We start from the raw sequence: 26,710 nt of genomic DNA, 5'->3' as shown, positions 1-26,710 counted from the left end.
CCATAACATAGGCAGGGCTGGTGCATAGGTTTCAGGAAGAAGGCCCGAGGAGGAGAAGGGCAGGCGAGGGGGGGACACAAGCACCCCATGGCCTCAACGTCGCCCCGAGGCTGCATGTCAGCCCCTGAGCTCAGCGCTCTCAGGAGAGGGAGGGCACGGGGTGCCATGGCCGCCCCGGGCTGTGTCAGGGGTGTTGGGTGCTGCTGCACCTCAGCTCTGAGGGCCTGGGGGAGCTGGGGGCACTGAGGGGGGACGCTGAGAGGGGACAGGCACAGTGGGACTGAGAGGGGAGACGGTGGGGGGGTGACTGTGAGAGGACTGAGGGGAGACTGAGCAGGGACATCTGTAACAGGACTGAGGGGAAACTGTGAGGGACTGAGGGGAGGATAATGTGGGGGGCGACTGTGAGGGGACTGAGGGGAGACTGAGAGGGGACGCTGTGATGGGGACATTGAGAAGGTGACATCTGTGGGGGACTGAGGGGAGGGCACTATGAGGGGTGACTGTGAAGGGACTGAGGGGAGACTGAGAGGGGACACTGTGAGGGGGATGTTGAAAGGGGATGTCTGGTGGGACTGAGAAGGTAGACTGGGGGGTGACTGTGAGGGCACTGAGAGGGGACACAGTGAGGGGAGCGTTGAGAAGAAACATCTGTGGTGGGACTGAGAGGTGAAACTGGGGGACAGAGGGGAGGATAATGCGGGGAGCGACTGTGAGGGGACTGAAGGGGGACTGAGAGGGGACATCTGCAGCAGGACTGAGAGGGGAGACTGAGAGGGGACATGGTGAATGGGACATCGAGAGGAGACATCTGTGGTGGGACTGAGAGGTGAAACTGGGGGACTGAGGGGAGGATAATGCGGGGAGCTACTGTGAGGGGACTGAGGGGGGACTGAGAGGGGAAACCGCGGGGGACTGAGGGAAGACTGAGAGGGGACATGGTGAGGGGGCCGTTGAGAGGGGACACATGCATCAGAACTGAGAGAGGAGACTGTGGGGACGTCTCTGAGGGGACTGAGAGAGGACACGGTGAAGGAGCAGCTGTTGGGGTGCTGAGGAAGGGAACCCCGACAGAAGGAAGTAGGGGAGACGGAGGCGAGCAACCGGGGTGTGAACGACGGCGGCGCTGAGGAGCAGACTGAAGGGGGACACCGCGAGCGGGCCACTGTGAGGGCGCCGCGGGGGTCCATGACGGAGGGGGGGGGACGGAGACGGACGCCCCCGCCGGCCCCTCCACGGAGCAACTGAGGACGCTCTCGCCCCTTTCCGGCGCCGCTCGCGCCTTTCCGGCGTCGGCGGGAGGGGGGGGAGGGAGGGGGGGGGAAGGGGCAGAGGGGAGGAGGAGGGGCGGGGCGGGGCGCGTGCGCTGTGACGCCAGACGCAGGCCCCGCCCCCGCCCCCGCCCCCATGGTCTCTGGAAAAGAGAAGAGAAAAAAAAAAAAAACTTTTTTTTTTTAATTGAGGAATCAACAGCCGCCATCTTGTCGCGGAGCCGGAGCGCGGCGCGAGCGGAGCGGGGCCGGGCCGGGCCGGGCCGGGGCAGCGGGGCCGCCCGCCGGGGGACACGGGCAGCCGCGCGGAAGCGCCGCCGACGGGCAGAGGGGGCTCGAGGCAGCGGGGCAGAGCCGACCGGAGCCAACCCAGCGCCGCCGCCGCCGCCGGGAGCCGCCGCCGCCGCCGCGCCGCGCTCATTGTTTTGGGGCGTTTTGGGGGTGTTTTCGGGTTTTTTCGGATTTTTGGTGGTTTTTTTTTCAATTTTTTAATTTTTTTTTTTTTTTTTTTTTTTCCCTCCCTTCCCCACCTCCTCTTTCTCCCTCCCCCCCTCCTCCCCCCTCCCCTACCTCGGCCGCGGTTCGGCCGGGGGCGGCGGGCGGGGGCCGGGGCGAACCCCCCGGCGCGGAGGGGAGGGGACGGGGCGAGGTGTGTGCGGTGGTGGCGGTGTTGGGGGGAGTTGTTTGGGGGGGGGGGGGGGGGGGGGGAGCGGCTATGCTCCCCGACTCTGACTGACTGAGCCGCCATCCGGGCACCTCCTCGGCGGCGGCGGCCGCCGGGCGGGGGGGAAGAGGCCGGGAGGAGCGAGGCCGGCAGGGAGGGGGCGCTGGGCTCTTCCCCCACCCCGCCCCGAACCCTCCTCCCCTGCGGCCTGCTGCGGCGGCGGCGGCGGCGGCCCGGCCCGGGTATGGGGGAACGGGGGCCGCCGCCGGTCGGGCACTGAGCGGCGCTGTTGTTCGACGGGGAGAGAGAGAGACAGAGAGAGACCGAGCTTCACCCCCCCACCCCCCCAACCTCAGACTCTTTCCCCCCACCCCCCCCCCAACTCCGGCCTCTCCAACGATTTACCGGCTCGGACGGCCCAGCCGGCTACCATGGCGGAGAACTTACTCGACGGGCCGCCTAACCCCAAGCGAGCCAAGCTCAACTCGCCGGGCTTCTCCGCCAGCGATAGCACAGGTAAGGCCTGCGGGGCGGTGCGGGGGCGGCAGGGCCTTACCGGCGGTTCCCCCCCCCCCCCCTCCCGCCCCGCTCCCTCCGGCGGGCGGTCGGGCCCGGCGGCCGCCGGGCCCGACCGTCCGCCGGAGGGAGCGGGGCGGGGGGGGGGGGGGGAACCGCCCGCCCTGCTTCGGTTCCCGGCGGGGGTGGGAACCGGCCTGGCTAGGTGCCGGGAAAAGAAGTGTGTGTGGGGGGGAAGGATCCCTCACGGAGCGTTTGGGCCTCCTCCAGTCGAAGTTACCGGGCGGGACCCGTACGCCAAGTACCGTCCCGGCTATAAATAGCGGTTGGGGGAGAGAGAGAGAGAGACGGTTGAGGCCTTCTTTTTTTTTTTTTTTTATGAGTTGAATTTCCCTTTCCTCCATCATCGAGGGCTGCTTTAAGGGTGGAGGGATTCTGCTTCGGCTCGGGTGTTTTTGGGGGTGCCCAGGTGAGCGGGGTGCGGGCAGGGAAGGAGGAAAAACCCCTCCAGCGGAAACACCGACCTCCCTGCTTCTGTCTCTACTCGTAAAACCCATATATCGCCCACAACTAACACCCCTATGCGGGCAGCCCTTTCCCGAGACTCTACGGAATAAAAACTCCCTAATAGCATATTAATATTTTGCTTTTTTTATCCTCCCACCTGTGACTCTGGTCTAAGGCGCTCGACTCGACCTGTTGGGGAGAGTTTTTCCTCGAAAAACGAGTAATTGGCAGATAACAATTGAAGTTGTGGGGTTGCTTGCGTGATGAAATGCCCGGCAGGCTGGCAGTCGCTGAGACTCGCTTCGTGTCTTCGGCCTGCTTTCTTTTTTTTTTTTTTTTTTTTTTTTTCCCCAACCCTAATAGGTTTGTAGGTAATAAAACACAACAAAATTTTTCATTTCCAGCGAGCGTGTGCCCGTTGTAAATACGCACGTGTGTGCATAAGAGCATGTGTGCGTGTACTGACGTCTTTCAGTGTTCCAGCAGTTTTAATCACTGAAACAGTGGTTTTGTAGGGACAAGAAGTGTGTTGGACTTGCATTTTGTGTTTTCAGAGATTAATGAATGTTGTTGAAGGGACAGTGATAAGTTAATCATGCTATGCCTGCTGTGTTTTTATAGACTGAAAAAATTATTACTATAATTAGCTGATAAATTCTGTGGGTTATTTCGGTTTGCTTAATCTGCATTTGGCCATAGCTTATAGATACTTCAGTCCTTTTGGTGGTTTGTTTCTTTTTTTATGGAATCTTTTTTCTTCTCAACCTACAACTAAATGAGACACGCAAAAAGAAACCTTATTGAGAGTAGGAATTGGCAGAGAATATCTAGGTGAGGTCTTGTGATTGAACTACGCTAATCCCTTTCGTGGAAGCGGCGGAATATCATACGGAAGGCTGAGATGCAAGTTGCCATGAAATGCACCACAGTAACTCAGGGAAAGCACAGTTTTTCTCTCATTCTTCAGCTAGGCATTTTAGACTCTACTAGTAGCCAGTGAAAGATGTTTGAAGCGGTGTCTTTTTTTTTTTTTTTTTTTTTTTTTTCCTTTTTTGAAGTTCCCTTGGTCTGTTCTGGAATGCTTCAGACATAATTACGTCCTGTTCAGCAAGTTCTTATGCGTCTCGGTGAGCCCTGTGCAGTGCTAGATATGTAAACTCCAGCATCTGCATAAAGTTTTGCACGGCTGAGGGGGCCTTTGGTCACCAGGGACGGCAAAGCCCAGGTTGTATTTTGAAACGAGTAGGAGCGTGTCTGTAGTGTTCCGTCGACATCCCCCAGTGTTCTTCAGGCAAAAATACCGCTCTGCTTGAGAGTGCAGGTAACGTTTGTGCGCTTAAAAGTGCTTTTTCCAAAAGAATAATCACTTTAGGTTTGTTGCCAGCAGCTAATGCAGCTTGTTGAGAGATTGCTGAACGTTTCTGTGCGTTGTAGCAGGCAATACGAATAGTTTTGAGTCGCGATTGCCATCACGTACCTGCTCCTGAACCTAAACCGGGCTGCTCCCTTGCGCTCAGGCTCAAATGAAAAAGTTACGTTGCAACCTGGAAAGTTGCCTTTGTGGCCAGAGGTGCTTGGGCAGAGGGGCTTGAGGCCCCGAGCGAGCAGCCAGTTGGGTGTATTGGGAGAACCGAATTGTAATTGCAGCCGTAAACCCGCGCTGTTTGATGCCGCAGCTTGCGTGAGTGGGACGTGCTCGAAAAGAGGCTGCGTTGGGCCGGGTTGTGCCGTTCTGCCGCTGCACGCTCAGGCCCCGGAGCCTGCGAACGCTTGTAACCGAGCGTAGCCCTGCGCAGCGCCCGACGGCGGGCCGGAACGCTCGGCAGAAAGCAGCTCCTCAGCCTTGTTTATATTTGGCTTTTATGCTTTGATGCGGTGATGTGAAGCAACTCCTTTTGTCAGGGTAAATTTGAGCTGCCTTTAATCTTTCTGATAAAAATAACTCCCTCAGCTCACCGGAGCAAAGTTTGTGCGATTGAAATTGGTCTAACTTGCGTTCTGAAAATATGACCTTTTCTGGTAAACTTAAGCGGCTGAATCAAATGTCTGGTCTGGGAGAAGGGAGTAGAGATGAAAGGATAACAGAAATGTGTACTGTGAGTGTTGTGAAGTTTCACGATAGTCCCATTTTGCAGTTGCCCCCTTGCTCTTTCTATCAATAAGGAAGGTTAAGACTCGTGGCTGTTAACTGAGCTTGCCGTTGCTGTGCGGTATTGAGTGAGCTGACTCCTGTGGTACAATGTCCATGGGAAAGATTTTTTCCTTGTCTAGCCAGGTAGGAGTAGTGCTTTTGTCTAATTACTGCTTTATTAGATAACACGGTATTTTTCATACCTAAGTATGTCTCCTCTGTGACTGTTAGGAGGCATTCTCATGTAACGTGCTGCAAAATAAACATGGGACTTGTACGAAAAGTTGATTTATGGTAACTTTAGTTATGGCAGCGCATTATTTCAACATTGAGTGTCGTGATTACTTTGTATGTTGCTGGCATCGGTCCTTCGGCAGAATATACAGTGAAACTGGCAGTGTTCCTGAGTTGGTCTTGGTCTGAAGATGGTGAAAAACGTGCTCGAACGGAGCAGCAGTAAAGCTGGTGTTCTTCAGGTGCCCCTTCGCCGTGGTCCTGCAGGTGGCTCGGTGCCGGTCTGTGTTGTGTTGCAAGTAATGCCTCCATTTGCATTTGTTACGTACCCTGCAGCCTTCCTCTGCGCTCTGCTCGTTCCAGAAACGACAAATCATCATTTCAGCCAAAGCAGAGGGGGTGTCCTTACCTGCGTTATGAGTTAATGAATTCCTAAAGTGGGTGAAGTTGGAAAGAAGGCTAGATGAACGGCTTCAAAACTCCATCAGACCTGCATTTTCGCCTCATAGTTTCTCATGTGTGTGATTTGGTTTGCGTTGTGTTTTGTTTTTTTTTTTCCCCTCCACAAGTTCAGATAAACAGATTACGCTGTATGGCTGCTGCTGCAAAAGCTGCGGGCTGAGGTCTCCAGTAATTCACTCCTCCTCCTTAGCATTGCAGTGCCCACGTTTTAAAATTGGGGAAAGACTGGCCTCAACGCACGTTCCTTTGTACGTGCCGAGATAAGGCGATCTCTGGTGAACTCCCAGCGAGCTACAGAACTTCACAGAAGGGAGTTTTTGTCGATACGCGGCCTGATTTGATCTTACTCTCTGCCAAAAACCAGATAGATATATTTCAGTGGATTTGGGGTTTGGTTTTAAAAAAGGTGGGCTACCTCTAAACCAAAGTAGCTTCAGGAGAGACAGCGAAGGTTTCTAAGCTTGTGTTCACGTACTTAGCTGAGACTTCGAATGGACTGACGTCTCAGTGATCTAAAACCAGATTTTGTTTGTGCACACGAAAACATTAGTACGTATTTTTTAGAAGGGTTCATTCCTGTGTAGTTGAAAAGTTTCATGGAAGCCCGTTTAATCGATTTGCTCTTGTTTTATGTGATTGTGCAAAACTTTGGTGTCGTTTGTATGCTGTGACAGTAAGAGTCACTTTTATACACGTGCTTTCCCCATCTCTCCCTGAAATAAGAAAAAGGGCAATGACATTAAGTGAACAGAGGTGGATTTATAAGCAGAAAAGTGGGGGGAAGAAATGCTTCATCTGGAAAGATGTAGATGAAGGAGTGAGTATAGTTGTAATTCATTTCACATGAATGCCCTGTGTTTCGTGGTACTTGCAGCATAACTAGCCGGGATGGGAAAAAACCCAGTGTGATATTTCATGGCTATATTGTTTCTTAAGACTTACCATATACATGGAATGATGGGGGTGGTGGATGTGAGATGATGGTGCCAAGCAAAAGTGTTTACTTTGAGCTGTGTTAAGTTTGATACAAGCTGGATTTTTGTCTATATATATATATATTTTGCACCTTAAGTGACTGACCTGCATAACTTTATGCCTGCAGCTGTAATCTGGGACAGGAGAGCTGTAAGATTAGAAATTGGCTCATTTATTGAGAGTCTAGAGCAGCTCGTTCTTACTAATTCATGAAGCGTTGCTGATAGCGGGTTATTGTATACTTTCTCATTGTTTGGGGTTTTTTTAATAGATTTCTCCAAGGAGTTTGACACTTAACATCTGTGTGAGATGAAAAGTTGAGCAGATGATCTACCAGCCCGATTTTATTTGTCAGTCCACAGTCCTACAGTTGTGCCCCTCCCTTTTCTGACGTTCGTACTTTGAGTGATAATTGCATAGGTACCTGGGAGTTTATTAAATTGATTCCCCCTCATCACGACTTAAAATTAACGTGGTAAATGTTGTCTTACGCTGTGGCATTGAGCTCCTGGAGAAGCCCTGCCCAACAGCAGGCAGGAATAAAGGCTGTGCTCGGGGGGGGTCAGTCTTTGTTGGACCCCAGAGATCTCTTGATAGCTTGTGAAATGATTCCCGGTTTTCTGCTGCAGATTATTCACTTTCTATTCTGGCTGAACGTTCCTTGGAGTCATAGTCCAGTGCCATTAATTATTTCTACAGCAACATGCTGTGTTTCGCTATTGCATCTGCAACTTCACATTAGAAAAATCCACCTATTCTTCATGATTATTTTTATTAGAGACCTTGCTCTCTGTTGTTATCTGCTAATAGAGAAGAACGTGAATAAAAAGCTCAGTCTGTTAGCAAAATACTGCAGGTTCATGGGAAATCAGGGTGGAGGGGGTAGTTGAAAAACAGGATTTGAAAAATTCTGGGGTTTATTCTTATACAACGAAAAAGCATGTGGGATAGCTTAGAAATCTGACACTTCCACCCTAATTTGGTTTACGCTTTCAAGAATTTTTGCTTTGTAAATCTTCCTTTTAACATATGTTATGTTTTCCATCTGTCTTCTCAGATGTCGAAGATACAGAGAGAACCTAAATCTTTTATTTGGAAAACTCTCTTTAATAGAGATGTCTCAACAAATACTATCAAGTATTGTGCGGAACCATAGCGTGAATCAAAAGCAAACTGAAACTTCTATTATCACTGGTAATTTTTAATCATAACTCAGAATCTAAATCTCTTAACACATACTCTTCAGAAGCGTCATTTCATCTTGCTTCTCCTCTCTTCTCATTTACCACCATTGAGGAATAAGGTTCTTATTCGAAACATTGGATAAATACAGTATCTTTGATTTTCAGTAACTTTATGTGTGTGTGTATTTTTATTTATACATGTGTAAGTCTGTAAAATAATCCCCTACTTCTCTGAGGATCATCTTTAATGCTGTAAGAACTTCCTCAGGAAGACAACATTGTCAAAATGACTTGCCCTTTCTAGGGGACGAGCCTCCCGGTCTCACAAATAGACGTTATTTCGTTGCTGCTGTTGGTCATCTGAGGCAAACGTTGGAGCCGACCACTTTCTGTTGCACAGCGAGAAGGGAAATGGAATATTAGATTCCAACCCCTGTCCATGTGTGTCACCCCTGAAGAGCACGAGCGTCTCTCTCGCTCTGCACAACTTCACCGCGGCCGGTACTTTGATAGCTGTTTTAGTGGGTGTTGTTGATGACATCGCTTCTTGTGTCATCCTCTGTGTAGTTTCATTTAATGGAGCAAAGAAACGTGGAAATTACCAAGAGACTTGAATTCAGTAAGTACTGAATGTAAATCTGGTTTGTAGTACCTGTGAAGTTTTTCCGAAGGTTCATAAACTCCTTTAAGGAAAGTATTAATGAGAATGATTCAGAACAGCCTCATCTCACTGAAATAAATGCATTAAAGTAAAATAGGTTTGCAAGGGCATTGTTTTTTCTGTATTCAGTCAGTTACGGTTGGAAGCTTTTTTTAGAGTGAAATTTATAAAAACCATTAGTTTCAAGAACGCGTTTGCTATTGCTTCCTTACGCACGTTTGGTTTATTTTGTGCTGTGTGCTCTTGCCCAGCTGAATTTGAGATGCCAAGCAAATGACCCTTCACTTATAATTTGGTATCAGAAATAGGGAGGAAAAAGTGGCATTAAAACCATGAGAACAGAAACACCGTTTTTGCAGCTATTATACATCATAAAGGAGACGCAGAACTCGCCTGTTTCCTAGACTAATCTTGTGTAACGCTTTTTGTTTGTTTCTTAATATTACTTCAAGTGCATATTAATCATTGCTATTTTAGTCTTCGCAGAATAGGCCTGTTCTGTGCTTCTGTTACAGAAGGTGAGTAAAGGTGGGAACTTTCAGGGAAAGGGGTGTTTGCAGCAGCCTGAGTTAGAAGGCAATGCTGAGCGTGGACTTCTCCCCACCGATGCTGTCACTCATTGCAGGGAGGATGGAGGACTGAACAATTTAAGGTCTGAAACACCTTGCGTAGACCCGTGTATTTAATGAGAAGTCGATGGCCAGAGAACGCCACGGTTGAAGTTTGTTTGTCAAGATAATTCCCATCTTTGTGCGTTATCTGCTGATTTTTTTCCCAGATGTGCAGTGAGCGTGGCACAGCCCTAACGGGAAGCGGTGGGTCTGTCTGTTGTGTGAGCTAACAGAGTGTTTGCATGCGAATGCCTTCAGTTTTGGTACAAACTGTGCATTTTGTGCTGCCTTAAGCAGATGCCCACTATTAATTACCGGGTTCTCAGATGATTCCTCTTTAAAGGGTCATCCCAAACTTAAATGTTTTGTTAGCTGTTAAAATAGGGCAACAGAAAAGATGTGTGTGCTTGTGATAGGATGAGAAGGGGACCTTGCTTCTGTTAATGTGCTCCAAGAACCCTAAAATGTTTAATATTCATCAGGATGGTCTTGTGACCGAGAACCTGATGTTACCAGTGCGGTGGTCTCCCAGTCTATAGGCGGATTGGTTGGCTCCTCTTCCTTCTGTCCAGATCTATGCTCTTACGACAAAGTAGATTACTGAGGCCTTTTGCTCAGTAGGTGTGTTGCCACATGCGATGGGACAATAGTTATGTCCGTGTTGTTGAAGCTACTGGGTAGGATTTAAAGTTACTCACAAGAACAATAGTGTCAATAGCGAAGACGCCTTGGGAAAGAGTTAAGAGGAAGAATGGTTGTGGAGAGGCTCTGTAGGAGCAGAGGAAAGCAAAGTCGATCCATCATTTGCCATCTGATGCTTCCTAGGGCAGACCAGAGTGAGTGCTCTTGTTGGGCTGCTTCTGCCACATGTTTTGGGGGTTATTTTGGTTTTTTTCCCCTCTGGCATCTGTGAAGAGATAAGAGGCTAGCCTATTACCTGAATGCATTTTTCATATTTATTTATGTATATTAACTTTGGTACCAGGTGCATTTAGTGTTCCCTCATGTACTACTTTGTTTTTAATAATGGAACATTCAAGTATTCTGTGATTATTATTTTTAATTTATTTTTTTTTTAATGGAAAGGTAGTAGAAGTAGACCTGAAAACAGTGGGTTTTTTTAAAAGAAGCAAGTATTTTAAGTTATTTTAAGTTTTTCTGCAGCTTCAACACAGATTTTATTTTTGTTATGAACACAGCAAAAGAGAGATGGCGGAAACAATTTGGATAAGTACAGTAGAGAGAAACCTGAGGTTATGACGTTGTGATACACAACGTGCAGGTGGAAAGAGAGGCTGGGACTTCAATGAGAAAGAAACCGGGAGGAGAACAGTTGTCCTTTCCTGTATCGGGTAGTTGTTATTGCAAGCATTAGTTGTGGTATATATATAGATACGTTAATTTTCCCCGTTCTGACTTGTAGGGCTGGTGTCAGGAGCATTTTTAAAACAGAATCAATAATACTGGTAGTATTGCAGTGGAGGTTAGAAAAGAACTGATTCTTTTTCATTAGCTTCTTGATTTGTTTGCTCTGTGTAATGAGCTTCGGTTTTGAAAAGTCACTTTGATGCTGAAGCCTTACAGAAATGGATTGGAGGAGATTTTAGGAGCTCGAAGCTACTTTTAACTTCTGATTAACTAGATTCTAAGCTGATAGTGTCCCTTTTGGTTATTGGGATGCACAAAATGAATCTAATGTAATTGATTTTAGTAACTGCGTTGCTGCTTAGTTGCATGTCTGTACCCTGAATGGTATTCATCTTACGGAGAATCATGCTTTGCCAGGAAAAAAAGTTGCAAAGGAAGTGTGGTAGAACGAATGCCTCCCTCGGGGTCTCCCGATCCCGAAAATCCCAGCCACAGGAAAGCAAGAGAAGGCAAGTGTTACCCCCGTTTCCAAGAAAGGCTAAAAGGAAAATACCGTCAACTACAGAGGGGTCAGCCTGCCTTCCATTGCTGGGAAGATCATGGAGGAGCTGGAGTGAGTTTAGTGAAGGGCTACCAAGGAGGTCAGGGGGCTGGAGCACTTCCCTTTGAGAAGGGGCTGGGTACAGACCTCCTGATGTCCCTTCCATCCTCAGCAACTGTGAGTCTGTAAGCAAGAGCACTGTTATAATTATTGGAATGAGTTTCTTAGAGGCAGGTGCCTGGAATGCCTAAAGGTGAGGCCTGTTTCTGTGTATTGATATATTTGAATTTTGACCAGTGCACTGACTTAGGAATGAGCAAACCAAACTGTATTTTTTTTCCATCCCAAATGCAAGTAGTTCAAAAGATCGGGCAGAAAGAAATTTAGTTAAATATCCAAATCTGTTATTACGCAAGCCGTAACTTGTTGGGACTCATCCAGATGCTTGCGATTGGATCTCTCATTTCCCCCCTCACTCTCCTCCCCCCGGCCTTTAGGGTCTCCTTGGCCCAGCCAGGTCCCTCATCACTGCCTTTCCCAAACTGGTTGTTAAACATCGCGTTCTGAAAAAGTGACGCTCTTCTTCTGAAAGCCAAGGTCAGATGCACGTCAGTTTGCAGTCTTTCTGCGTGTCTCGTTAGGTTAAGACGCTAATGTAAAGTTTCCTTACAGGAAATCTTACTTTTTTTTTTCCATGAATGTGTTGTTTAATTGCTCTAAATGCACTAATTGTCTTTTATGGAACGATAAAGTATAGAATCCTCAAACCTGGAAAGGAGGTTGGAAGGGATGCGGTAATTGCTGACTGCACCAAACAGTCTGGCTATTGAGTTGGGTTACCTGACATTGGATTTTAGGGAATGGCTGGAGCTCGGAACTGTTGAGGCTTTGTCTGCTGGGGTCTGGCATGATTGAAAGAAGCCTTACAAAACAAAATTGGGCTCACTGAAATGTAACAGCTATGTTGGCATGAAAGAAAGGTCCGGTGAAAATACTGCTTGTGTACTGGGACTGCAGTGGGACTACAGCGTCTGCTCCGTGGATGGGCAGTTGAAGTTTGGGACAGGAAAACTCCCAGTCACGTTTCAAGTGGAGATTATGCTGTGAAAAAAAAATGGAACTGAATTTGATAGCTCTCCTCCTGCTTGCTGTGCGATATGTTTGAGATAATAAATCGTTTGAAGAAATACCTTAGGATGTTTGTCACCTCTCCGGACTGAGATGAAGGGAAAAAAATGGTGACATTGAAACAAATTAATTGATTGACTATGTATATTAAGAAAGAGTCTTCTGATAACAGTTGCAAGTAGTCATGCAGATGAAAATGTTCTGCCTGAGAAGCACAGTTTTTTCTTCTGAGAAGGCTTGGAAGGAAACAGAACATCTTTTTTTATTCTGGTTGCTGAAAGTGTTGTCCAGGAAGGCAGAAAACTGTGACATTTAAGCTCATAAAACTGAAATTAAGAGAGAGTGTGTCTCAAGTGTGGTTATCTTCTACGTGTGAAAATAGCTGCTCAAAGAATGCAAAATTCTCAAATTGGAAGAGGAGCCCTTTGGAAGGAGTGGGGGTGTTGTAGCCGCCGAGTGCTTTTTCCATCCCTTCCGAAAGACACGTTATCTGGTTTTTGGCGCTCTGCTGTAAAGAGGCCGTTTGGTTTTATGTAAGGGAGGTAATGAAAGGTGTGAGGTTTAGGATCGGAAGTGCCGCCTGAGAGCCCAGACGCTGCGAGGTCGGTCTCCGCAGCCTTTGTCAGCTCTTCTGCTTCCTGAGCACTGCAATCGGACATACGTGCATAATTGGTTAATCTGGCCTCTTTTAAAATAAAGACCCCCTTTTCTGGGCTGTTGCATGTAAGCAGGGGTTTTGAGAGACGGAACAGGTATAAAGCTCGGTAATTGGAAAGGGACTCCTCAGTATAGGTATTTTTTGAGCATTGCTTCAGATGACTGTATGTAATGGCAAAAGCATCTCTCCATATTTTTTTTCTTTTTTAAAGACTCTCGGTAGCTGCCATTGACTTTGAGAAATAGTTGAAGCATTGAGAATGGCATCAATTGTGTTCTTCTCGTGAGGGTGAGGGGACTGAGGTTACTTTTCATTTTGCTACCAGTAGAAACAGGCCACGTTCTTATTACGGCAGATTTTCGTAAGTGTGTAAATATATATTTTTTTTATTTTTATAACCACCAAAACAAAATCTTATCTTTATGGATTTGTTGCAGACACGCTCAAGTAGACTTTTGTTTTCTGTTGTATTTTATAGCTGTTGTAAAATGTGCCTTGTGTTGATGTTTTTAACATACACAACTCTGATTAAAATATAAAAGCAGGAAGATTAATCATTGCCTGAACATTTAAATACTCAGTGAATTTTTACACGGCCGCTGCGCTAAGCTGTTTACCTGCTTTTTATTTTCCTGCTGGCAGAGCTGTAAACTGTCCGTGCCTAACCTTAACGTATAGCCTTCTTACAGAAGCTCAAGAGTGGTAGATTATTTTAGGTTTTAAAAGGCAGTATTCCCAAATGCTTTCTTCCCTCTTTTCGTAAACTGCAAAAACATTTCCAGTCCTCGGCTCTGGCAAGACTGTTAGGAGTCCAGCCAGCCAAACAAAAACATTTGAGGGCTTATAGTCCCAACGTCCCATTTTGAAATACAAGTGGAAAAAAATAACTCTTTTCAAGCTACAGCAATGTCTTCCCCCTCCACGTTTTGTCACTTCTCTGCCCATAACCCCACGTGTGCACACACGAATATACACTTTTTGTTCATGAAATATTAACAATTTGAGTGCAGAAGCTTGGAAGAACACTGTTCATGGGGGTTTACAAAAGTTGTCTGAATGAGTGTTGTAAACCTTGAACTTCCCGGCAAGCCTGGGGTGATGAGAGCAGTTTAACAAAGGCAAAGCTTCAGCTGTGGCCCCTGTGTCACCACCCTTGGTGACAAGCGGGCAGATGGCTTTGGTGGCGCTCCTGGCTGCAGTCACCATGAGAGAGGGGGCTGCGCTGAGGGACCAGGGCGCCGGGGACACACTCGCTTGTGGCCAATTGGGGCTTGGTGCTGAAAACAGGCCACAGGGTTTTCATCACAGGGGGGTTAGAGATGGATGGATGGAAGGTTGAAAATAGTGACATTTTGGGAGAAGGAAAGCAGAACCAAAATATACAGGAAGAGACGCAAATTGCAGCATAGTGAGTGTTGAGAGGTTGTGTGGGAAAGAACCATCGCCTGAAGGAATGTAGTTGAAGATACACCAGGAATTTCTGTAAAAGGCAAGCTGAAAAGGTGAACTAAACAGCTGAAGGGAAAGGCAGCAAATAACAGAGAAATTAAAAATACTTTAATGAACCTAGCTAATGAGAATGTTGGTTTGTTACTTCGCTGCTTGAAAGGGAATGGGAGGTCTGTTCCTGAGCTGTGGTGTATTTTGTCGTGGTCAACGTCGTGCAAGCCTGGAGGGATTCTTCGGAGTTTGTTGACTTCGGTAGGTAATGATGGCAAGATGTAGGGCCCTAAAGGACGTGCTGCTGAGCGCCCCAAAACAGGCAGAATTAATCATTTTTGTTTATGTTTACTGTGACTGTTTACATAATTTGCTGGTCATTGCAACACATCTGAAATATTTTATTCCTTTTTCTTCGGTTAGGTTGAATTGAAAATTGAAATGCTGCTGAAAGGCATTGTATTTAAACACAGTGAGATGTGTCGGGAATGCATCTTGGCTTTGTGATACAAGTTACCTGCTGTTTGGGTTTTGTCGTTTCTTTGCAATGCAGTTAGTGTGCTCCAGGCTGTCACTTGCTGGAAGATCTTATGCCACATTTGCAACCCGAGTCTCGCACCAACTTTCAGTGGTTGAAGAGTGAGTTAAACTCTAAAACAATGAAGCTTTTGGGATGCCCTTCTTTTGAAAATAACTTGTGTTTGCTTTAACCTGGAAAAAAAATCTGTTTGTTTGTTGCTCACTGTGAGGGATTAGAGTTTTTCAGGGCTGGCTTGGGGTGGGGGTGGAGGGCAAAATAAAGTTTTCATTGATTTCTGTTGTGTTACAGTAAAAAGTGGTTGGTTTAGATCACATCCTTGGACTGGAAAACTTTTCTGGCATGTGCTACACATTTGAATTCATCAGCTGATGCATTTAGGCTACTGATGAATTGAGGCTAGTCTGTTTACATGTTTATTAATATTTATGCCTTCAAATACATAACTTCTATTTTCACATGGAAGTACCTATATACAGTCAAGTAACTTTCTATTTCTAGTTACGTACCAAAATAACATTGTTACACAGATGTTGCTTATGATGTGCTATAAAATATTTTAGCAAACCTGAGTTGCTCCTTTTTAAAAAAACACAACTTAAAAAAACCCACCACTTTTTATCAGTCTGAATGTTCCAGCCAGGCAGAGCAGTTCCTTCAAGTGGCTTAATGAAGATTTGATTGATTTATTTTGCTCATCTGGAGAGTGTGTGGATTACTTTTGTCAATATTGGGCATGATAAATGAGGGCTGGGCACTTAGAGAGCAATTGGAATTATTTGAGCTGTTCAGAGATCGAGCTGAGACTTGATTCGAGAGGCATTAGGAGGAGAAAATGCTGAGTGTCTTTCGGGATCTTCTAAGGTAGTGGATCATTGTACAAATCAAGGACTAGAAAGTGATATTGAATATGTTCATATGTGAGATTGGGATCAAAATACTGAAGGAGGAGTTGTCTTTTGGTGGAGGCTCGCTGGAAGATGTTCTTCGGGCATGCGCAAACATAAATTACAGGGTTGGGGTAGGTTTGCTGGGTGAAATGCAGTGGCTTGGGATTAACTCAAGGAGGTTGAGAAGGTGATGTAATCACTCTTTGGGGAGGGTAAATCAATAGGAAAAAAAAAAGAGTCTCTTGATATTCTGCTGCCTTCTTTTAGCCAAAACAAGAGAAATTTAGAAGTTAGATCATCATATTCATGCCACCTTAGTTTCTGAAGATTGGTAGAATGTTTTGTCAAACATCTTGCAAAAAAACTACTTACTGGCCAGTGCTGTACCCTGTGTGGTTGTGCATGCACAGTATGTACCAACAACTGTGCTTTCTGAAAGGCTCTGGAGTTCGTGTCGCAGGGACCCCTTGCTCGCTTGCTGACGCTATTGAGTCTTGGGTAAAGATGTACCTTAATCATGTCATTGTTTACGACTTGTACAGAGTAATGTGGATGAATATCTTAGTTACTTGTTTTTCATGTTTTTCTCACCTGTGTTTCTGTTTTAACTTGTAGATTTTGGATCTTTGTTCGACTTGGAAAATGATCTTCCTGATGAGCTGATCCCCAATGGCGAGTTGGGCCTTTTAAACAGCGGTGGGAACCTTGTTCCAGATGCAGCTTCCAAACACAAACAGCTTTCCGAACTTCTGAGGGGAGGCAGCGGCTCTTCCTTAAACCCAGGAATTGGAAATGTGAACTCAAACAGCCCTGTCCAGCAGGGAGTTGGTAGTCAAGTTCAAGGGCAGCCGAACAGTGCCAATATCGGTAATCTGGGTGCTATGGGTAAGAGCCCTTTAAACCAGGGAGACTCTTCTGCTTCAGGCCTGGCAAAGCAAGCAGCCAGCACCTCTGGACCTACCACACCTGCGTCACAAACTCTGAACTCTCAAGCACAAAAACAAGTGGGGATGGTGACGAGCAGCCCTGCAACATCACAGACTGGACCTGGGATATGTATGAATACTAATTTCAGTCAGACACACCAGAGCCTTCTCAACAGTAATTCTGGTCACAGTTTAATGAACCAGCCTCAGCAAGGACAAGGGCAGGTAATGAATGGATCTCTTGGGGCAGCTGGAAGAGGAAGGGGAGCAGGAATGCAATATTCTGCCCCTGCCATGCAGGGGAATGCAGGCAGTGTGCTGGCAGAGACTTTAACCCAAGTATCTCCACAGATGGCTGGTCACACCGGGCTGAACACAGCACAGACAGGAGCAATGACTAAAGTATGTACATATCATTTCATATATTCTATTTGTTGCACTTGTTTTTCCTCCATACAGGTGTTTAGGAAATGTAGTAGGTTCTTTTCTGGAACAAAACTAAATGCGCTTTCTGGAATCTGTAGTTACCTGTTTCAGTCACCAGCGATATCACGAAAGCAAGATAATTGAAACAGTATTTCTCATGTAATCAGGAATGAAAGCACTTGTTGAAAAACGCATCCTTGAAGTGAAAAGTTGGCTAGGATCTTAGCAGGGTGAATTAGAAAAGAGTAGCATAATCCTGCAGAAAGGAAGCAGATGATTACTTCTGTGCAGGATCTCACTTTAGCTGCCAGACAACAATATCTTCTAAAGCAGTGTGAAAACTGTTAGAGAACTGTAGGTTGAAGGGAGAGGGGTAGCCATTGGTCCTCTCCTCAAGGACCACTGTCAACAGCTGAGCAGGGAATGTTTTTCAAATATAGAGGGACTTACCTGAAAACATCAAATCTCACCTAGATTGCCAAGCTAATGCAAACTCTGGGAAGGGGAAGCGCAGTGTCTGGGCAAGAAGTCTTAATTCGGTGGCCACTGGAGATCAGGACAAGGGAATGTATACACCTGGAAGTGTTGGGCTGTGTCCTGGGCACTGCTCTGGTCCCTGCTTGATATAGTCACTGGTTTTTAGTTCTTCATTTTCCAGGGGTGAGCTTAGAGAAGTGTTGTGATTGCTGCTCCTCCTGTCTTCCATTTGGCCAGAAGTGTGCCTCATCTCTGGTCTGCGTTGCTTTGGTACAAATCCTTCCTGAAATTTGGCTGGCAAACCCGCCATGTTCTGATATAAAAAAGATAAATTTTTTTTATCTCTGATACGTTATCTATTCATACATCACCAGTCATTAGTGTTGTAGTTTATTAACATGTAAATGTTAATTCACTGATGTGTTAGGAATCATGGGGAAAAAATTGCATTGCCGGATATAAAAATCTATGTCATGTTCTCTAAGAAATGCTGACATCGTTGTGGAGTACTGTATAGTTAATTTTAATTTTTTAAAGTAAAAACCAAAAGAAATGTCCTTTCTGCAGTGAAGGGGACGCCTTTGCTTAAGGCAGAGATGTTTGTGGTCTGAGGGAAGGTCATAGTGTGTGAAAGTGGATATAGCTGTCTCCAGCCTCCAAATGGGCTGCATTTGTTGTGTGGAGCAAATTGGTCTTCACAGAAGGAAAATCAACTTATCTTTCATTGGTTTTCTTTGAAATTTGTGGGAAGAGTGACAGATTCTAATGAGCTGGCTTATTTCTATAAACTTACGGCTATGAAAGTTCCTAAGAGTAGATTTTTCGTAGCCGCTATGCAGTTACGTGGTGAAACTGCTAATTTTCTATGGGGACTAACTCAAGTAGAATTACCCCACAGGGACTTGCCAGAGGTCTTCATCTGGTGGAGTATGTATGAACCTGTGATGTCTTGGTTTATTTTAAACAAACCCACCCCTGGTAAGGAATAGGCCAGCACTCAGACAAATTCCATTTTTCAAGGGCTTCAGTCTTAGCCTGACGCCAGCTGCAAATGCGGTTCTCCAGCTTGGGAAGGTGACCTAGACTTTCTCAGCGTTATGTTCAAGAAGTAAAGTAAAAGTTAATTTGGACGAGGGATATGTTGCAAAAGAACAGTGGAAGCATCCCCGTTACGCAAATCATTAGGTAGCCCTTGTCGGTAGTGCTGTGCTTGGCACTGGTGATGCCTTTCCAAAAAATTAGAGCAAAATTAGTGCTTCTAGAAGTCCTTAGACACGAAGTTGTTTGTAGAAGCTGAAAAGCAAGGGCCATTTAGTGACAGTAATAAAATGGTGTCTCTGTGAAGGTGCTAGCACTTAAAAGAAAGCAGTTTTAGAAACTTGACCAACTTGGAAAAAAAAAGAAAATTTAGTGTTTACCAGGGCTTTGTCTCATGCTGAACAAGAGCATTGCATGTTGGTTTTTGGTTTGGGGTGGTTTTTTTTTAAGTTTTTGTTTCTTTATGTCCTAATTTTCTCTTTGTAAAAAAAGAGCAAGTGAGCCCAATATTTTGTTTCCATTTTGGAACAAATTACTTGCTCCCTGATTTTTCTCCTGACAAGCAGAAGCATTCTCCGTTTTTGCCATTCTTTTCAATAGGCATTTGGGGATTGGCATCCTCTTCCAGTCTCTTCCCACCCCCAGTTTAGTGTCCTAATAGAATATCAGCCATCATTGTGTATTAGCTTTTTTCTCTTCTTGATGCTCCGGTTGTGATGAAAGTTTTTAAGAAAAGTAAAGAAACATTTCAGTGAGTTCCTGTTCTTCTGAAACTGCAGTTTCTGCTGAAGGATGATGCGGGCTAGTTTGTTTTTTCCCTGCCTGTTCCCTGATGTTTGCCACTTAATGTATACAGCTTAAAAGATTGGAAGAGCAGCAATAAAAGTGGTGAGGCAGCTGATCTACCTGATAGTGAATACGAGCAACTTAAATACTAAATTTTAAGACTAAATGGCTTAAAATATAGCTGCCATCAGGCTGGAAGAGCTGCATCAAGGCTGGAAGCAACGTCTCTAGGCGGTGACTGTAGCACTGTATCCTAAGGGAAAGAAGGAGGTGTGAAATAGAAATGCAGAAAAAAAAATCAAAAAGAACTTTTTAAACCAAGATTTTCTCATTATGTTTAGAATAAGTGATGTGCATCACTGATTAACCGCATTCAAGTATAGCTCAGAAGCCCGTTTTTCTCAATGCGGTGTGTTTACATGCAGTGTGTAGGCAATCATGACCCTTTATGGTTTGGGACCAGTTTTGTTGGGCAAGACCTTGCTTCCTTAATGGTTTGTTCTAATCCTTTTTTAGTAAATGACTGCCCAAGGAAAGTCCATTGCTTTTTCTGTTTTTCTTTCTTGTGGTATGTTTTTATAAGCATTCTTACCAGTAAGAGGAAAAAAAAGGAAAGAATATTCAGAATCTGATCCTTTCACCTGCTCTCAGAAATAGCAGGGATTCATTTCATCCAGAGCATCATAAGGCAATATTGTTAATTTTGAGCTGGACTTGCCATTATAGCAGTTCTTGAAAGAATGAAAAGTGTTCCAGAAATGAGCATGGTAACTCAAACTCATAATTGTGTGCTTTCATAAGCCAAAGGTGGCAGATAAACCTTACCCCTAACCGATTGAAAACAAATGAAAAATAGTGATTCTCAGTGTCAGAGGGCCGTAAGGTGCTGACTTGATCAAAGACAAATGTTTTTCCGTTGGTAGGGAAAGATTAAAGCAAAGTAATTCCTCAATCTATAGAGACATGAGCAAAGGATTTAGTAGATTTCATATGATTCTCCAGGAGAAGCAGCCTGTCAATACAAGTTAAAGAGTGGCTGTTAAAGCCATAGTTGTGTTTTCTTGGGAGTATATATCGTGTTCTTGACAGCCTAGAATATTTTTGGAAATAGGGACTAGAGTCGTCCCGGAGAAGGTTTTGTGAATTTCAAGATACAACAACTTACTATAGCAAGGATTTGAATTCTTCATTGGCCGTGCAATTTGCGTGTTCAGATTTATTTTGAGCTCCTACTTTGTGATTTTGACTTGTCTGAGATCCTCTGGAAACCTTTGAGGGAATCTCTCTTCTATGCTACTGTGTATATATCTGCTCCCTTCTCTACCAGACCCCTTTCCTGTAACAATTTTGCTTGTAATTGTGGCATTGTGGCCCTGTTTCCTCGGAGGACACTACAAAGATAGTTTTCATTTGACTGGACTGCAGTTCTTTAAGAGATCTGCTTAAAAGAGCAGAAGGATTCTTCTTTGAACAACTATTGCTTGGAGAGGGGAGAGGAACAGATCATCTTGGCATTTCCAGTAGTAGCAGAATTGTCCTTTTGTGTTGCACCACGTTTTTTTGTAAAGTCCATTAAGTCCAGAAAACGTGTTCAAACCATCTAGAAAAATCTTTATAAATTAGACTTGTTTTTTTAAGATTGTCGGTTGTCAAACACTAAGCAGTAGAAAAGCCAAGCAGATGGTCTGGTGCTTCCATAGAAATGAGCACTTGGTTCCAAGCTTGCTCTGTGCCCAGTTGCTCTGAGAGTTCATCTTTTTCAGATGAGGGAGGTGAAGCCTTCGTATAGTCTGTCGTGGCTGGCAGCTGGAGCTTGAAGTTGTATTTCTGCAGGTTAGATGTTATATAGTCGTGGAGTTGCATTCCCCTCCTTCTAATATTGCTATCAAAGCTTGTGGAAAATCAGAGGGAAATCTTGGGAAGTTCCCATTTATTTGGTATGCTTCTCAGACTTCCTTTTTGCTCGCTCTCTTAAGAGTTCTGGAGAGTAATTCGCCTGTTTAGTACTTCTGCTCTTTCCCTTAAGACGTAGTAAAGTCCCACTGAGGTGAGTAGGACTCTTGAGTGTTTTCTTTTTCGTGTGTTTCCGAGGTGTAATGCCTCCTTATATAATTCTGTAAAACGAATCACCTTTTTTTCAGTAACTTCAGAGCCGTATCACTCCAATAAAGCTATGCTGGTACCCAGCAGCAGAAACTTGGGAAAAAAAATCCTGGAGCTGTGCGGGGCTGATGATCTGCAGAAGCCATTGATTGTGACCTGCAGTGAAACTGCATGTTGCCAGGGGGTTCCTTCCAAAGTGGTTTTCTCTATAGGACTAGTTAAACCCACACAAGGTTAGTTTTCTTTCCGAAAGGTGCAGTTTAACGTGTTACTGGGCTCTGTATTCCCAGTAAAAGGATGTAATTGTTTGGTCAGGTCTTAGTCTGAATCTATAAAGAACTCAGGAGAAAGTGGTTGTTTATTTTCATACCTAGTTATGATGATTACAGCATTATTGGGGTTTTTTTTTGTAAAATGCCTTTTCAAGATTGTAGATTTCAAAGTAACCTCATTCTACATATTTTGAAAACTCTAAAGGAAAATATTTGTATTGATATAAACTAGAACCTGCCTGACAGGGAGAAACTGATAGCAAAAGTTGTTCTGCCTGGCAGATCTTCCAATGGAGTATTTCAGGAAATGATCTGGTAGTAATGAGTTTAGATACAAAGTGCTGCGTACGAGTGATGAGTGTTCCTTGTGCGTTTATGTATTTAACTGGAAGTTGGTACCAGTAGTAGGATTGGCACCAAAATCTTCCAGGTTCAAAATATCACTTAACTGCAAAAATAGATCTAATATGCTGGATTTCTGCATACAAATTCAGAGCAGTCTTTTCTTGTATCTGTATTGGCCTAATTCATTTGAATAGTGCATGTTTTCAACTTTTAGTCAAAATAGCCACATGTTCAAGTAGGAGAAATTTCAGATTAAAGAGGAGGAACTCTTACCAGAAGTGAACTGAAAACAGTAAAACCATTTTTTATGTCTACCAAGAGAATAACCAGTTGTCTCAATTTTTTTTTTTTTTTTTTATTGTTGAGCTATAAAAGAACTGAATTCCATTATTTGTTGTTTCTGGGCTGGGTGTATATATAATATATATGCCTCTGACAAGCACGTTTACAGTTTTGCTCCCTGTAGTTGTTCACTGAGTGGTGTTTTGGTATTGGATGTTAGTTTAATTTGAGTAAATTTAATAAGAGAACAAACAAATCTAAAGAGCAAGAATTCTGATACAGGGCTTCAGTTGTGTATGTAGGTGTGTTGCTCAACTCAGTGTTTTGAGGAATCTGTACTAAGGAAAATTCGTAGTGAGAAAAAAATGAAGCAAACTATTTATTTAAGCAGATTCCCCAGTTGATATTGCAAAGTACCAGATTTAGATACGCTTGCTGATTGTGAATTAAGTCAGCTGAAGATGTTCTCATTCCTTTGCAGTTCTGTGTGTTTTAGCAAAACTGCTGGTGCTGTTTGTTTCTCTGGTGACTCTCAATCTGTCTGAATCTGCCTGAATTGTTTTAACATGACTTGCAGTTAATTTGCTTCTCATCCCCTAAGTTGTCCAAGGGAGGCTGCCAAGCTGACTGTCTCCTAGCAGACCATGCCTCTGGCAATCGCAAGTAGCCAGACCGAATCTTATTCCAAATAACGCTGCTTCCCAGTTTCAGGGGACTCTTAATAATATTCCAGGCTTGACCGTAGTCGCTCGGTTCTCTGTTGAATAACTATCACCAAAACGGCATTTTTATTTTTTATTTTTTTTTTACTGAGAAGAGACATATGTGCTTTTATAATAATACAAACAGAAGAAGGATATAAATACATGGAAACACATAACAGAAAAACTCATTGACTCGTAGTAAAATTTAAAATATCTGTAAAGCAGTTTTGTTTTGAAACATGACCGTGCAAAGTGGAACTCCACAGATGAGTTTACTCTGATACACTGAAGAGATTTGGTGACTTAAAAAGCTCGCTTACCACAACTATTACTCCTGGCACCTGAAATTGAGTTGTTTCCTATTTCTAGTACGTGAGTTAAATTTCATTTGCAGTTGTGCAATGTCATTGCAGATCTTTGAAGTGATAGTCACTTGGCTCCTATCAGCGGCTTAAGCAGGGATCTGGGTTCAGTTTGGCTCTTGCGCTGCAAGGTAAACGCTGCAAGAAACGGAAGAGACAGGTTCCCGGGGCTTCCCCTCCTTCTGCTTCCAACTCGGGCAGTTACAGAGTCCCTCTCTGTTCACTTGCCTTAGCTTAGACAAAAATGAAATGAAATGAAACTTTTCAGAGTAGAATTGTGCCACTATCTTCTACTCTGGTAACGCAACACAAACATTAAGGATTTTGTTATTAACTCTGAATCATATTGGTTACCATCTTTTAATTCTTCGATTTTTATTGTTTTATTTCCGAGTAGCGTATCTGAAAGAAGGATTTGGAAGTGAATCTAATGGATCCTCTGCGTTGTTTGTGGTTTTTTTGGAAGCCACAGATTAAAACCAAGATTTCCAGCGTTTTAGAAGGCTTATTAAAAAGACAAAATAAACTTCCAAGCCCTTACTAACAAATGTGACTGAAATGATTTCTTTCTAGTTTTTAGGCTGTTTTCACGTACCTTCCTGCTGCTGTTCGTACTTTGGGGTGTTTTTTAATACACAGGTAAAAAATGACTCGGATGTTGAGAGGAAAGAAAGCCTGCCAACTTAAATGTTGATGTGTAGAAGTTATGAAATGCGTGGCTACTTCAGTCAGAAGGAAATGTCTTTGTCGTAGTAATTTTCCTAATAGAGACCGATCATACCTATAGATACTATTGCATGGGAGCATTTCTGGTGACAGAACCTTTCAGCAAGTTTCAAAACTTCTCCTTACTTAAAAGATAACCTTGGTATTTGCACTTGACAATGAGCTGTGATTATATCGGGAATCCTGTAATTGGAAGTACACACAGAAATGTGTCAGGACACCTGGTATTATGGTCTGAAAACTAAGTGCTGGTGCTCTCTTTCCTTAGAAAAAAAGGCAGTGCAGGAAATGTGGAAAATTACGTATAGCATGGTATACGGTGCCAACCTATCTAAAGAATGGCTCTGGAGTGGAGAAGCAGCGAGGGGCAGCGATTCTCTGTCTGTGGCTGCCGCAAGTGAAAGTACAGATGGGACAGGTTCCACCCTCAGACAAAATATAACATTATGTTTGAAAGTTGCACTTTGGAATTTTGAAATCCCCTCACTTAGCTAGGGGCTTGAAATTTCAATGCAAGAGGCTACGCAGAGCATGCCCAAGTCTACTTTGTAGCAGGCAGGCTATTTTTCACCTTTATTTAAAGGTTAACTTTTAAAGTAGAAAGGATGTTTCATTATACACTTTCCCCTGCATCTCAAAAAAACATTTCTGAATTCCTACTGACACATTCGGTAGTTTACTTTGCAGGGCCCAGTACAAGTAATGGCAAAATATAATAGATTTTTTTCCCTTTTTTTTGGTGGATGTTTGGAGAAAATAGCTGTTGTTTTTCGGTTGGAAGCCTAAGTCCGTTTGGGTGGGTGGCATCGATAGATGGTTTGCTGCACCTTTCCCCATCAACCGTGAATTGCACCCGCTCGTTTCTCCTCCCCACCCTCCTTCTTGCCACTACAGTAAAGAATATTTACTCCAGAAATTGCCCTGACTGGGGCGAGCTGTAGCATACTAAGTTTATTGTTTGTATTTTAACTGTTTATAGGTAATCCCAGCAAAGGTTTTAATTCTGAGACCAGAAATACTTTGTAGAATTGAGATTTAGATGAATGAGGACTTCAGATGATTTTTGAACTCCTGTTGCTACAAGAACTCCCTCTAAGTAGTGTCTGGAAATCTTAATACCTACACAATCTAAAGGTGCTCGAGCCCCAGAGTGATAGCTGTATTCTTTGGGATGCGTACGTACGAATCTGCTTTAGGTTTGGCAAATAAGAAGCATAATGTGCCACAAAAGGGGTTCAGTAGCACCTTTGGTTTAGAATGAATCATAATGCAAATGCAGCACATTAAATATAGGAACGTCCTTGCCAAAATATCTATGAAATAGACATTTGGAAGAGAGCAGTAAATAGATTATTTAGCAGTCTCTGAGAGATGCTGCTGTTTCGAGGCAAGAAGGGTTTTGTGTTTTCAGAGGGATTGCAGCATAATCTGTCCTATCTGTAGGTATTCTTTCTTTTTTTAAGGGGATTTTTTAAAAACAAACAAAACAAAACAAAACAAGTGCCCTTTGAAACTTTTGGCAAATTGCCTAAATTAAATAACCGCCTTTACTATGGGAGGATCTTTGTACCCTGGAAGTAGAAATGTGTTAGAACGCCACGAGTCGAAGGTGGGATTTTGCTCTTGGAACGAGCTGTGTTTGTTTCCTGAGTCTGATACTGGGCGCCTTGGGTTAAAATACAATTTCTGGATGGTACTGTGTGCAGGCTGCTTCAGTGAGAAGCGTGTGTTTAGGCCTGTTTTCTTCACACTGTTCAATTTTTGTTCAAAGACAACCATCATACTTTCTTTAAAAACCTGTTGAGAAGCCTCTTGATAGCTTCACGTGAATTAAATCTTCAAGCAGAGCCTGTTTCTACAGAAAGGCTGGAGATTTCGAGGTAGCTCTTCACGTCAGTGTGGTGCTTCAAAATAAACATATTTGGCTCTTAAAGTTATTTAAAAATTATTTCAACAGTGTAAATTATTTATGTTTCTCCTTAGCTACTGTTAATGGCAGGCTATGGTATTTTTGCTAAGTGGTTGTTTTCAGCAAGCTATATTGATTTTATTTTTTTTTTCTTTTAATGTAACCTCTAGTGTAAATTTGTTTCGTGTCTATTTGATCCCCCCCCCCTTCTGGATTGAAATAGAATAATTACTTCTTTTAGAAACACAATCTCTCCCTTCAGTGTGGCTGCTTTTCCTTTAGGATTCATGTCTGCCAAGGAAAGGACATACCGTAAAGAAAGGAAACAGAGTCCCTCTTTTCATTATATTTTTGAGACAACTTTCCTGCTGCTGTTTCTCTGTAGAACTTTTCCCCCACCTCTCATAATGTATCTTCTGGGAGAAAAATGGGAAAGAATCTCTTGAAATAGTGCTACTGTTTTTCTTACCAACCCAGTTTATTCCTTATAATACTAAATTTTTGGAGCATGACGTGCTCTCCTTTTACTTGGCTGTCTCTGGCCAACTATAGGAGCTTCAGAACTGCTGAGGTGC

At 44.1% G+C, this 26,710-nt stretch overlaps 1 protein-coding gene across 2 annotated transcripts in view; it reads left to right on the top strand.

The window, feature by feature from the left end:
- Positions 1-2,366: 2,366 nt before the first annotated feature.
- Positions 2,367-26,710, top strand: part of CREBBP (CREB binding lysine acetyltransferase) — a 99,599-nt gene continuing 75,255 nt past the window's right edge. For both annotated transcript variants that reach the window (XM_074158484.1, XM_074158483.1), the window contains exons 1-2: positions 2,367-2,451; positions 16,395-17,107. In XM_074158484.1, the coding sequence (XP_074014585.1) occupies positions 2,367-2,451; positions 16,395-17,107 (798 nt within the window). The remainder of the gene's footprint in view (positions 2,452-16,394; positions 17,108-26,710) is intronic.

This window comes from Numenius arquata, chromosome 14 (assembly GCF_964106895.1).
Source record: "Numenius arquata chromosome 14, bNumArq3.hap1.1, whole genome shotgun sequence".
NCBI classification, from domain to species: domain Eukaryota; kingdom Metazoa; phylum Chordata; class Aves; order Charadriiformes; family Scolopacidae; genus Numenius; species Numenius arquata.
This window is presented reverse-complemented; position numbering and strand designations above follow the sequence as displayed.